The 13,781-nt window shown below is 52.1% G+C and overlaps 1 protein-coding gene across 2 annotated transcripts in view; it reads right to left on the bottom strand.

Annotated features, from left to right (window-relative positions):
• Positions 1–13,781, bottom strand: part of NTN1 (netrin 1) — a 142,249-nt gene that overhangs the window by 7,759 nt on the left and 120,709 nt on the right. The window contains exon 7 of one of the 2 annotated variants that reach the window (XM_075014740.1): positions 4,517–4,608. The exons of the other annotated variant lie outside the window; for it this stretch is intronic. Within the exon in view, the coding sequence (XP_074870841.1) occupies positions 4,559–4,608 (50 nt within the window). The 3' untranslated portion in view covers positions 4,517–4,558. Of the gene's footprint in view, positions 1–4,516; positions 4,609–13,781 lie in introns of those variants that run through there. 2 annotated transcript variants of the gene reach the window in all.

The raw sequence follows: 13,781 nt of genomic DNA, 5'->3' as shown, positions 1-13,781 counted from the left end.
AGCCGGGGCGGGAGGGTGCCAGGATGTGATATGCCCACACCTTTTGGGGATTAGCTGTAGCAGGAGCTGGGTGGGTCCAAGGAAATCAGTGTGTGTCAGCACAGAGCAGCCTGAGCCCACGGGAGGGGGCAGCTTGAAGTAGCCCGTTTTCCAGGACAGAGTCTCAGCCCAGGCTAAGGAGGTTCTGAGTAAGGCAGCACTTGCAAGCAGCCCTGCCTGCCCAAGACCAGATTTCCCCATTGGGAGGCTCTTACCGGCTGCATTTAGCAGCTGAGTTAAGTGTCCGGCATCTCCTGTGAGCTCAGCCCATCCCCATTCGGAAGGAAGCAGGATTTAGCATCTCTCCCGCCGGGGCTTCCCAGGAGCACGCGCACACCTGGGGTTACACCGACCAGCTGCGACGAGCCCAGGTGGCTGGAAGGGAGTCCAGCCTAGGACAGCCTCCCCATTACTAACCGAGGCCATCAGCCAGTATTAACAGAACAACATCCTCATGCTCCTGCCCTCCCTCTCGGCCAGTTTGCTCCAGCTGGCTGGACGACATGAGTTTGGAAAGAGCTGTGCTCTTGGCGCAGCATTCCAGCCCTTGCACCTGCTCCAGCGCGCCGGCACGCAGGGGACATGCTTTGGCCCAGTCTTGCATGGGCCCATCCTGCACTGGCAGATGGATAGCCTGATCTGTGCAGTGTGCCCTCCACGCTAGCTGCAGCTGAGCCCAGAGCAGACAGGCCACTTCCTGCATGATGGGGGGTGGGGAGGGGGGGGTTCTTCGACTGGGGGTGATTGAGCCCTAAATCCCAGCCCTGCTCTGTGGCCCTGGTCTGGTGCGGTCAATGCCAGGCAGCAGCGTAGGTGCTATGCAACTGATTTAGAAACTGGTCCCAGCCCTTCCAGAGCAGACCCCGCCACTCCACCGTCCAGAACAGCAAAGGATGCCTGGAGGTTACCAGCTGACTCCCCACATCTCTGCACTGCCCCCTGCCACTCAATGCCTCCTGCCACGCTGCTGACAACATCTGCCCCACCTGTGCACAGCACCAACAATGTGGTGGCCGAAACGGGGCCATTTCAGCCTTCACCAAGCAGCAGCAGTTTCATCTGCCGCCACTTGTAATCTGGGGTCCACAGGAGGGTATGGAGCAGCTGGTCTCAGCCTGGCTGCAGCAACGCCAAGCGTGGAGCAGGAGCTGGTCTGGGGTGTTGTATCCCTCCCCCCCCCATTGTGCATTAAGAAAGGAAAAGGTCTCTGCATGATAGCGGAGGCGGTTGTGTAATGGGAGGGGAGTAGCTGCAAACCAAACCCCTCCCCTCGTGATGCTCGCTGCTGTGCCTGGCAAGAGAGTGGTAGTCTGCACCCAGCGTATGTCAGTGCGGGTTTAAATCAACAAGGTCTGAGCTCCAGATTAAAGTCTTGCTCGGTGAGGCACTGAGTGTCTGCCAGTCGCCCAGGAAGCCTGGCCATTCCCATGCCTCCCAGGTGGTCCTGATGCCATCTGGGATTGCTGCCTTATTAGTACTTCGCTGCCCAGGCGCGATTTTGTCTGCTGAGGCTGCAAATTGATTGGCTGCCGGTGCCAACACCACCAGCCAGCTGGAAAAGCTGAAGGCGGAAGGAAGACGAGCTGGGAGTCAGCTCAGAGGTGTGGGCTAGAGCTGGAGCCCAAAGTCCCTAGTTTTATTGCACAAGACTCTTGCCTGCCAAGGGGAAGCACATGCTGCTGCTAGGACTGGTGCACAGGGACTGTGCTTGTATCTGGAGCTCAGCTTCCCCCAAAGTTTAGGCGAAAGGACTGGCTTGACCCACTCTAAAAAGATTGGGCTGAGCTAATGTTTGACCCCAGAGCTGAGTCTACACAAAGCCCAAGGGGGCTTCGGTCTGGGGGCTGGGGCAGGATGCTCTCTGTTGGTACATTCAGCAATGGCCCCTATTACTAGTTACAGCCCATTGAGAATGGCATTGTAGGGCTGTGCACTTGACATCTGTGCAAGCAGCGGAACGACCTAGTGAGGGCTGGTGAAACGCTAACGCCACAAGTCCAAGTGCTCAGAAGCAGGCAGAAGAATGTTGGGTGCTTCTCTGGTCTGTCTTTGTTCTCTAGGGCATTTGGTGATGCGGCGGCAGTTCTTAGTTTAGCTGGGCCAGGTCATCAAACACTGGTAGGGTTGGTGAGAAGAAGAAATCTATAGCTGGGCCAGACCAAAACCCCCCAGACCTGAACACCAAATCTGGCAGAGGGTGGGGAGTGTGTAAACAAAGCATATGGTCAAATTTTATGATTGACCAAACAGGTCTTTTCCACTTGCCAACCTGCTGCTTCCTGAAGCTACAGGTACAAAGCAGTGCCGGGCTCTGCCGGTGTAAATACAACATGGTTCTATTTGGCCTACATTATGTGCAGCATCCATGCTCCAAAGGGTCAGTCGGTAGGCTAGAGTTCAGTGCAGAACCGGCGCTATCCTTTCAGCACCACCACTGATGTTTCCTGGCCAAGCAGAGACACCTACACCTGCCATCTGGGCACAATGTCAGCTGACTGTTACTGGCAAATCCCTCACTCATACTGCCATTTCAAGGGGCTCAAGGAGGGGAAAGCAGAATGACAGTGACCTTTGGAGACAACTGGTAATGCATTCAGCCGGATGCTGCCTTCCTGTCTCCCAGCCTTATGGCGTCTTTCAAACAGAAGGACCCAAAAAGCACAGTGCGAACAAGGACCAGTATATTGCAGAACCCTTTCATCCACATGCAGTCATCTCTGGGTACAACACAACAGCCCCCAACCCCACTGCAACAGCCAAGAGCGCATAAGGGTGATGTTACAGCATGACCAGAAGATAGAGCCAACAGGCCCCTTCCTGGTCTCCCCTTTGTGAGGAGGCTCCAAACACAAGGCCTGCAGTTGACAAGGGCATCCTTCCAGCTCCCCTGAGGCTGCACCTGTAGGATACTAGACTGCACCAGCCATGGCTCTGTTCAGAAGGTCTAGCGAAATCATGGTTCTTACCCACTGAAGGGCTGGTTGATCAGCAGTAAGGCACTGACCTGGCTCAGGGGTGGAGTGGGATGCAGGACAGGTAGTGTAACATCCTCACTATTCACTAGCTGCAGCTCCTTTGTGAACCAGTGTCTCGGCCTCGCTAAGAGGATGCCGGTGTTGGTTGTGATCCACCCTCCTGTGGTGCTGGGCTGGATGGGAACCTCCTTAGGGAGGAGGCAGGCTGCTTTCTAGAACTAGATGCTTTGGGTTGCATGGTATGTGTCACTGTCACCTCCTTTGTGTCACCACCAGCCCCTTTCATTGCTTGTGCACCCACTTCCCTGGATGCTGCCTCGGGGCCAGCCCATGGCCATGTCTTCTTGATGTGTGGTCCAAACAGCACACTGTAATCACCCACTCTGCCTTGCGCCCAGGGCTCCACTTTACTGCCTCTTAGCCCAGATACTCTGCTACGAGACATCTACTTTGCACCACTCCGGCACCTGCCTGAATGTGGCTCACATTGGATGCCCCATCTCTAAAAGCACTTCTGAGAACCCTGTGGCACTGTCTGGCTCAGAGCGCCCCACCCCCACAAGCAACAGAACCACTCTAAAGCCCTTTTCAACACCATTGGTTACCAACTGCCTGGTAGTTGTCAGCAACTACTGTGAACCCAAACAGTTCACTCTCGTGAGACTGGCTTTGTTATACTTATTTAATGCATTGCTTCACGGTGCAGATAAAAAGACATCTCCAGGTGAAGAAACCCATCCGTGCACCTAGTCCATCCTGTGCAGTTTTCACTAGAAAGGAAAACATTTCGAACAGGAGACAGACAACCGCTCTGGGCCCTGATGTACGCCCAGAAAACTGGAGTCTCCATTGCTGACATGAACTACTAAGGCTGCCGTGTTGGTGATAGGGGGGTGCAGGCAGAATTCCTGTCCCTAAAAAGATCAGTGTTGTGGATGCTGTTTCAAACCACAAGGAGAGAAGGAAAACAGCTTTTGTTGCATGAGTAATGGAGCACGGCGAGTGACTGAGGGTTGATGAAACAGAGACAAAAATCTTGCTGCAGCTTCCTTTGGCTTGCTGACATCTTTGTTTGTTTTAAAGAGCTGTCAGTCAAATGCAGCTCCTAGCAGCTGTACGCTGAAGATGGGTGACCCTGCTGTACGCTACAACAAGTTCACACACCATGGCTCTTATTTTTGTCTTTCCTCCAGCAAGGGAATGTCTTACTAAGTTGGCTTCAAGGAAAGTGTCTCACGGGGAATATGATCACACAGGCTACATGCATTTATTTGCTAATTGTGAGCTGAGTGGAATCAATAAAACCAGCGAGAGGGAGCAAAGAAAATTGCCTGGAAGTTACAGCACTGGAGAGGAGACAAAATAAAGAGACATCGCTTTCTGGGAGATCCAAGCTGGCTTGGCCCAGAGGATGTAGTCATGCCAATTCTTCCGTTTTCCGACCAGCCTTTGTAGTTGAACGACAAAACACTTTTGAGTGCACATGTTGCTTTGGTTTTTTTTCCATCCAGATGCATGATTTGCAGTACAGGTCCTCTGTCCATCTATCCGTGAGCTTCACAGTGAGCCAGGGTACTGCTGGAGGTATGCAACTCTTCAGTATGTAAGTTGAAAAAAAAGACCCAGTCAACCACACTAACAAAAAATCCTGATCTGTTTGGATGATGAATGAACATTAAGGTTATTCAGTTAACACTTGTAGGAGCCACTCCTCTGCACTGAAGGCTTCATATGCAACACAGTTTCATACTAACAAGTGAAATACCCTTTGAAATTGCAAAATATTGATATTTTTAAAAGCTCACCTGAGTGCCAGATGCTTGAAATCCAAGCTCTGACCCCCTATTTCCCAGACGCGTGTGAAGGTAAGAAAATGTGGAGATGAGCCAGGTTTCTATTTTATTTTATTTTGTTTTACTTTGCTTTTTATTGTTTGGAAACAAGCCTTTCAAAAAAAATTAAACCCTTGACCAGCCCTGATCCGCACTGAGAGAATGGAGAAAATTAATGTGCAGGAACTGAAGAGAGGTGGTTGTGGGAAACACAGTTTGTCTAAAAATACAGTCTATGTATCTTGATGTCAAAGTCCTCTTTTATTTATTTATTTATTTATTTAATGAAGTGGAAGGACTGAGGCCTTAGGCGAAAGCTTGGCTGGCACAGCCACTGCTGTTTTCATTGACAGAAGGTTTTTATGCTCCAACCTTGCATCTAGAACATGTGGGTTCCCTGGAGCTAAAGGAAAAGTGACCTTTCAAATGTTGTTTCCTCTCACTGATGGATGACTGCAGCCCAACATCTGTGATACCCAAAGGAAGCTCCTTCAGTCTGAAGGGGAGCGAGAACTCAAACCCTTGTCTTTGGCTTTAAAGTGATAGTGTAGCATCCCTTTCCCGGTTTCCAGGGAGGCCTGAGGTACAGTAGGACAATTCCCCAATGACACATTTAGATGGAGTGTTTTGCTAGGTGTGGGGACGACTTTCACTGTCTGCTGTGAGACCATCCAGCTTGTTAAGGTGGGCCCCAGCCACAAAGATCATGGGGTCAGTTTTCAAAAAAAATGCCTACATGACTTTTGAGAATCAGATTTATGCTCTTAAGTGACTTAGAAGCCCTCTGACTTTCAATGAACCTTAGATTTCTAAGGGTCAGCTGTTCGAAGGTATTTAGCAGCCTAACTATATGGCTAGGCCTCTACCAGGATTTTCAAAAGCACCTAAGCTGATAAGAATGTAGAATCAGAATTAAGACTTAAATCCTCAAAGGTACCTAATTGCCATAGAAATCAATCCCAGGGGCCCCACATTTTAGGAAAGATGTGGAGAAATTGTAGAGGGTACAGAGAAGAGCAACTAAAATGACTAAAGGTCTAGAAAAAATGACCTAGGAAAGAATCAAGTTTTAGTCTGGAAAAGAGAGGGCTAATAGGAGACATGATAGCAGCGTTCAAGCACTTACAAGGGTGTTACGAGGAGTGAGAAAAATTATTCTCCTTAGCCTCTGAGGATAGGACAAGACACAATGGTCTTAAACTGCAGCCAGGGAGGTTTTGATTTGACATTTGGAAAAATTTCCTGTCAGGGTGGTTAAGCGCTGAAGTAAATTGCCTCAGGTGGTTGTAGAATCTCCACCATTAGAGCTATTTAAGCAGAGTTGGGATAAATATCTAAGGGAGATGATACAGATGGTGCTTGTCCTGCTGTGAGGGAAGGGGACTGGATTTCACGACCTTTTAAGGTCACTTCCTGCTCTCGCATTGTCTGGCTCTATGAGCTAGGTACCTAAGTACCTTCTGAGGACCTTGGCTGAATCCAGCGAGTGGCAAAGGCACCATTTTAGTCATGAGAAAAGATGCTTTTTCCAAAGAGCATGCATGAACATGGTGACAAGCAGACATGGCCTAGCACCTGGTTAGTGGGGCAGGATCAGTCTGGAGCAAGCATGTGATAATTCGTTTTTATCAGGAAGTTGTCTCGACTCTCCTACTGTACGGCTCAAAGTCATGGACAATATATCACCGCCGTATTTTGAAACTTAACCAATTCCATACGCGCTATCTGAGGAAGATCGCCCATGTGAACTGGTGGGCCAAAACTCCAAACCCAGGGGTCCTTCCGCGCATGGTGGCCTGGGCATGGAAGAAAGGCTGATGAACTGTTTCGCTGCACTGGTCATGTTTTGAGGACGAGTGATACACAGAAACCAAAGATGGTCTTTTTACAGCTAGCTTGTTCACGGCAAGCGTTTAGTGTTGGTCTGTATATGCATTATAAAGATCTCATGAAAGCCCACGTGAAGTCATGTGCATATCTCACAGTGACACAGAAATCATAGCTCAGGACAGCTTGTTCTGGTGGCAAACTCTTGCACAGATGCCTGAACGCTTCGAGTCAACGTATCCAGACAGTACAAGACAAGCCTAAGATCCCAAAGGAGTGTGCAATACCCACAGACAGCAGATTTTTATGGGGCAGCCATAACTGTCTTTGCTGATCGAGGAATGGCTTTGTTGTTCAGCAAAGACATCACAGAACATGAACCCCATCAACTGACAGCTCAGTCTATCCATCCACCCGACCCTTTTCTTCCGTTCTGTCTGCTCACCTGAAACCGTATTCTGCCGTAATGCCTGACAGCTGGTTTTACAGCTCAGTGCTGTGACATCCTGTGAGGTGCAGGGCCTGTGAGGAGTCTCACAAGCTGGTACGTGTGCTGCTCTACTGGAGCCAGCAGGTCTGCTACCTGCGTGAGTGCTCCCTGAAGATGGAGCAGGGTGCTACAGAGGGACACTCCAGAGGGTTGCAGGGAAGGGAAGCACTTGCCATGCAGCTGCAGTGCAAGGCAAGGGCTGGCAGAGCCCAGAGGTGACTGTTCGGGAGGCAAGGCATGTGACTTTTCGCTTGGGGCCTCTTGGGCTAGGCCTGAAGGTGTCATCTGAAAATAGCCTATCATCAAACAATGATGCCAATGAGGGGCTGGAGAACCAGCAGTGCGGGGGTGAGGGGACAGGAGGGCAGAGGAGCAAGGGGGGAATTGTGCTTGGGAGCAGGGCGCAGCGTGAGGGGCAGGCCAGGGAGCAATGTGGAGAGGGGAGCAACTGTGTCAGGGAGCAGTGTGGGGCCGTGTGACTGCACCAGTGCAGGGAGCAGTGTGTTTGTGTGTGTTTGTGCATGCTTGTGTAACCCCAGAGACACTGAGACCACTGACAAGAGAGAGGGGCGTCTCTGCTCCACAGCCTTGGCTGAGTTCCAGCTGGCCTTTAGCTCCCACAGTAGAGCACCGGGCTGTAATCCCTAAGGTTGCAGGTTCACTCCCACCACTTGCATATGTGTGTGTAACTGTGTGGGGGCAGGGAACAGTGTGTGTGTGTGTGTGTATGAGAGTGAGTGTGCACTGGGACAGAGCAACATGTATGTGTGACTGTGCAGGGAGCTGCGTGTGTGTGTCTGTGTGTGTGTGAGAGAGAAAGAGAGAGCACCATGGGCAGGGCGGGGTGTGTGTGTGTGTGTGTGTGTGTGGTGGCAGGAAACAGGGTGTGTGAGGGACAGTGTGCACTGGGGCAGGGCTGTGTGTGTGTGTGTGTGTGTGCGCGTGCTGTGCAGCAGCCCCCGAACATGGAGCTCCACTGTCAGCACCCAGCCACATGCTCCCCTTCCCCAGGGGTCGGGTGGTGGCAAGTAGGGTGTTTACTCCAAAGGCTCCTGACACAAATGGATAACTGAGGCCTTGGGTGCATCCCTCTCACACCTCTGAGCTCAGGGCAGCCCGCTGCTGGGCACCCTTGTGAAGTACCATTTCCTCGGAGCCCCTCGAGTTTGACTAAGGACTTCGCTGCCTCCCTCTTTCCCCTGACTGGCTGCAGAGGGACCGGCCGGGAGAAGCAGGCAGCCGGGCAGCTGAGCAGTGCTCAGGAGAGCCACACGCAGGCGCAGAGCTCCAGCCAGCAGGATGATCAAATCAGCATTTACCGAAGGAAGCTTTGACAAGCCAGCTGGTTAGCAGGGCTGGTAACCTCTCCCAGCAGGGAAGTGGGGGACTTCCTGCTGCAAGACATCACCCCCATGGCATTCACAGCAAGCCACAAAGCCCACCTGATGATCAGAGGCAAAGTGGATTAGTCTGAGCCCTGGCACCAGGAAATACATGATGGCCAGAGCGGCTGTAATTCACAAGTGAGGCGAGCTGTTGAAGCAGCCAGCGGATGCCCTGTAAGCAGCCATGTGCTACCACTAAGTTCCAGCAATGTACCCCCTGAGGGGAGAACGAAATCAAATGAGTCACAGCTTTCAGGCTGCAGCCTGGGCTGATGACACCAATTTTCAGCACAGCACAGCATGGCTCCTGTCCAGTTCCTGACTAGAATACCTTGGGAGACCACAGCTCCAGCGGGCGAGAGCGGAGCAGGCAACCCCCTCGCCGCCCTCGCTGGCTTGTTTGCTCTGGGCTCCCGCCCTCGCCAGTGGCACAAGTCCCCAGCAGCCCCGCTGCTCACAGCAGCCAGCGACGTGTGCGGGTACGATCACGCTGGGTTAAGTCCACAGGACAGTGCCTCATTCGGGCCAGCATTTCCCCTTGCTCTTTCTGAAAGACCCCCGTGCAGAAGTCTCAGTTCCATTTACACAGGCCTCCCTCAGGCAAAACCACCCCTCCATGTAAGGGCTGCCAGGCCCAGTGGTTCTGGGTCCCTCCAGCTGCGTGTAGAGCAGGAGAGAATGGTGGCATTCGAGCAGCAGGGCTGTTCTATTGGGTAGGTTCACCTGTGTCCTACCCGGGCAGTATTGGAGATTTATGAGGTTTAATCTCTTGCTGTTTGAAAAGGTGTGACCCATCCAGGCCGTTCCCTTAGCACAGTCTAATTCATTCCTGCGCCAGTTTGAGTCTAGCCCCGGGGGCGGGGAGCAGGTTACCTCAGTGTTCCTCTGCCCCAGAAGTTTCCTATGCCATTCCGCGCTCCAGACCGTATGGACGCAGTTATGCCAGGGACTTTGCAGCAGTTCCCTCCCACTCCACAGAACTGCCCCCTGCTTTCAGAAATAGGGTTTCTCCACGTCACTGTAGAGAGGCGGGTGCTCCTCTGGAGACAGAGCTCAGAAAGCAGCGGTCTGGGGTTCCCCACCACACTCCGTTGCTCTCTCCTCGGAACAGAGCTGTTCGGCTTCTATGTGGAACACGTTAAAAAGTTCCCTTTTCAAAACATATTTTGATTTTTCCGTGTGCTGCTGCCAAGATGCCTTTCAACAAAGGGGTGACTAACTGGAGTCTCAGCAAGGGGAGGAGTTTTCCATGCCAGGGCAGGAGGACAAGATGATCTCACCTACCATCTCCCTGCAGCCCCCCCAGACACACTTCCGAATGTCACTTGGGAAGGGACTGGCAGTCCAGGGAGCCGGGCTGGGCCAGTGGTGTGCGATGGCGGGCCAGCCAGTTGCCACCCCCCACCCCAACTCCTCTCGCCCCCTGAGTGGCGGGGGTGGGGGAGGTCTCTTTCGGATACACTCGGGAAGGAGCTGAGCTCTCTCCTCTCAGCGTTTGTGGCACGGGGCACAGAGAGGACAGCCTTGGTTCTTGCTTGAAGACGAGGTGGTGCCTGCCCTGCCTGTGTGAGCGAAGGTGTTCAAGGCAGAAAAGGACCCATGTGAGAAGCTGGCTAGTGTCAGGGGTGGAGCAGCCCTCGAGGAGCCGGTGGGAGGGACAGGATTAGGTCCTTCTGGAGATGCCTGGCTGCTAGTTTGGTGACGCTTCACATGGGGATTCCCATGCAGAGGCTACAGACCTGCTCCCTCTGGCTGTGGTCGTGCAGGCTCTGGCCCAGGCCGGGCCAAGAAGCTCCCTCCCACCGGAAGAGCAGTGCCCCGGGCTCTTGAGGGCACTGGGAGAGGAGGGGGAAGGGTGTCTGGGAGGGAGGAGGGGAAGGGAGAAACTGTAACGCGCACGTCTCGAAGACTTAAGAGATGAAGAACTCTGGCAATGGAAACCTTCTGTTTATTCGCAGGCCAGGAATGGCGCAGCACAGACATACCGTGGGGCAGTTAATCTTTCCTGCCCTGGCCTCCTAGCGACCTCCGCTGTGACTTGGAGGTGCTAACTTTGCTTTCTGTGCTGCCCCAGGCCTGTCCACCACCCCTCCCAAGCCACCAGTTCGCCCCCATCCCGGTGCGTGAGGGAACGGAGCTGAGAATCTCTGGAAATGCAGCCTGTGGCTCTGCTTTCTCTGCGGCTGCTCTGGGCCTGGCTTCGCTGGGCCGGGTGCCAGAGCCTTCAGGTGAGGACGGAGCATCGGGCCTGCCAAAGAGATTGTAATGGAGATTCCGAAGCGGAGCTGGAAATGACATATCCTTCCCTCCTCGGAGCCGGGAGCAGCCAGAGACGTGAGGGGTGGAAAAGGGCTGTTTCATCCAGTCTGCCTGCCAGCCCAGCCTCTCCTGTCCAGGGCTGTGCTAAGTGGGCCATGCAATGGGGGATCCCTTAGGAAACTCGTTCCACAGGAAGTTTATAGTCAGCCTGAAGGTCTCTGTAAATTATTCCTCTGCCTCCTCGGACTTCAGACCCTTTGAATGCCCGCAGATTGTTCCTGTGCTTCCATCACAGCTGGTGTGTGCTGGGTGAGCACCTTCTGCTTGACCCCATGCACCACTCTGGGTCTTTGCCCACGAAAGCTTATACTCCAAAATATCTGTTAGTCTGTAAGATGCCACAAGATGACTTGTTGTTTTTTACTATAGTGTGCGTGCCTCGTGCCCTTTGCACAACTGTGAGTGACTGCACATGGTGCAAAGCAGCTGTGAAGTCACCTCTGCCATGCACTTTTTCACAAAGCCAGGAAGTTGGGGGTTCTCCACACCAACTTTACCCCCAATCCCAGAGCCCCTCACAAATCCAAGGCTTCCCAGAGCATTGCTTCCAAAGCCCTGAGTGCAGAAGTTTTAACAGACGCCCACTCTGCCAGCTTGGCCTTGTTTTTCTGTGTAACAGGGCTTCAGCAACGTCATTAATTCCACTTAGTAGCAAAGTAAAAAGAGTTTTGTTTTACCCCAAGTCTCACTGAGATTTAAATGGAAGTTGCAGCCCTCATACACGGCTGAGCTCAAAATGTTTGTACAGAATATATTTTGCAGGAACCAGCCTATTTTTTTTTTTTAAAAAAAAAGCACAAATAGATCAAAATAAATAAATAAAAAGTTCCCCTTTGAGTCACTGAATTAAAAAGGAAGATAAAAGGCCCCATTGAGCAGAGCTATCCAGATGATAGCTCCCTGCTTCAGCTCACAGCAAAAGTAACCATGTTCAAGCTAATTAGGGGCTTTTAGGACATTCAGCGCGGCTATCATTCCGCAAAGTTGCGGCAAACCGCTTCCTAATTGGCTCCCTGCTGGGGTGTCAGTCAGAAAGTCTTTATTATCACTCCGGGCGCCTTTTCAGGCCTTTATTCCTGCCTGGAAAGTTTCGGAAGCAGGGCTGCCCTCACCTAATGCGCGCTTCCCAGGCCCCGCCGAGCCGCCTGGGGGCGTGCCAGGTAGCCTCTGCAGCTGGGAGTGAGCTCCCCGGTGCGTGACCAAGGAGTCCCCGTTTCTGATGCCCCTGGATGTTCCTTCATTGGTCTTGACACCGATTGGGACATTCGCTCAGACACCACTTACTGAAAAGGGACTCACCCGAGGCGGGGTTGGGCACCAGAGACTGGTGTGCACTGAATAACAAGTATCACCCTGGGGCTGGGGGTGCCTGAGCACCTCCATTTCAGATCCCCTTCAGTGAGGGGAGGGGTTCGCCACTTCCCAGCAGAATCTCAGCCTAGCGCAGAATTGGAAGCCAACCTCCCCCCGCCCTCACCCCCTCCCCCGCCCCGCTCCGCCGCGCCCCCCCCAGGTACAAACTTCTTGGGATTGTTTTTTTAAAACACACGTTGCCATGCAATGGAACAAAAGAGCACACCGTCCCTCGCTCCCATTCGCCTCCTATGTGGCCTTCCAGGATGCTTTGTTGCATCTGTATGTATTTGTACTATTCTAGATGTGGTTTTTATATTGTCTTCACCACCACAGTATCTGACAGGAGCCTTCCCCCTGAACGCAATTGTTTCAGATTGCTGAAACCCCAAAGTGTAGTTCTTCTTTTAAAAACAAAAGTGTCACAAAAATCTAATGGAGATAAAAACTTTAAAAAAAAAAAACATGATTTTTTTTTTTTGGCAGCGGGGGGGCGGGGGGGGAGCTGATGGGTGAAACAAGCCTAGCCTTTGCCTTGTTGAGAAATTCCTACCCTGCAAGACTGCTAGTGCGTGAGAACCAGGAGCTGTAGCTGACTAGAAATGACGTTGAAACTAATTTGTGACATGCAAGAAGTCAACCCCCAGCTTCAGAAGGGCGTGTGATTTTTTAAAATGATTTCCCTCTAATAATTGAAGGTGTTAGCGGTAAGTAACACCAAGGTAATCCATTTGTGGTTGATTGCAAAATAGGATTTAAAACCCGGAGTGGCACAGGAGCAGAATTTGGCAGGGTCCTTTTTACTATTCCATAGTGAATGCATTCCAGCCCTGCCTGTTCATTGTTGCAGACTGGGGATGGTCTCGCATTTAAACTTCACAGCACATTTGCCATGTGGTATAAAGCAAGAATAAACAGGCAGCTTTTTGCATTCAGCCCTTGCGCTTTGAGACTGGATGGGAAAGTCCTGATTGCTGCTGTTTCAAAGTTGGCCCCTCCTCCTCCATGTTAGAAAACAAAGATGATAAATTATTCAGGGTTTAATTCTGGAAATGCACGATGGACTTCATTACACTGGGCGGGTGGGTGGGGGCAGGGAGGCGGGTGTATGTACAAGAACAGAGCCCTCTGCTTACTGCCCCTCTGGGCGTGCTTGAGTGCGTGAACTCATGCGAAACTCTCCGTGTACAAAGCCAAAGCAGAGCACCTCTGAACACAGCACTTTCTGCCACTGCCAGGAATTCCCGTGTATGAAAAAGATGTTGTGAAGGCGTGTCACATGGAAATTAGCTCTGCGTTTGCAAACACTTCCAGGGTGTGCTGTGCGGCTGGTGTGCCTCCATGGGCGGAATGAGGAGGAGGAGGAGGTGCCATTACCGCTGCTGCTGGAAACTGTGATACAGAGAGGATGCCTTTTTATTTTTTTTTCCAGAGGCCTCCAGCATTCAGCTGAGCTCATCTGGGTTTGCGCCAGGCATCACAGTTAAAACTGGCCCCGCATTGACACAGCAACACTTTGAAATCCAATTGCAGGTATGCTGACTGACCCAAGCATGACACT

This window comes from Carettochelys insculpta, chromosome 20 (genome assembly GCF_033958435.1).
Source record: "Carettochelys insculpta isolate YL-2023 chromosome 20, ASM3395843v1, whole genome shotgun sequence".
NCBI lineage: Eukaryota > Metazoa > Chordata > Testudines > Carettochelyidae > Carettochelys > Carettochelys insculpta.
The sequence above is the reverse complement of the archived record's forward strand: the minus strand, read 5'-3'. Positions and strand labels throughout refer to the sequence as shown.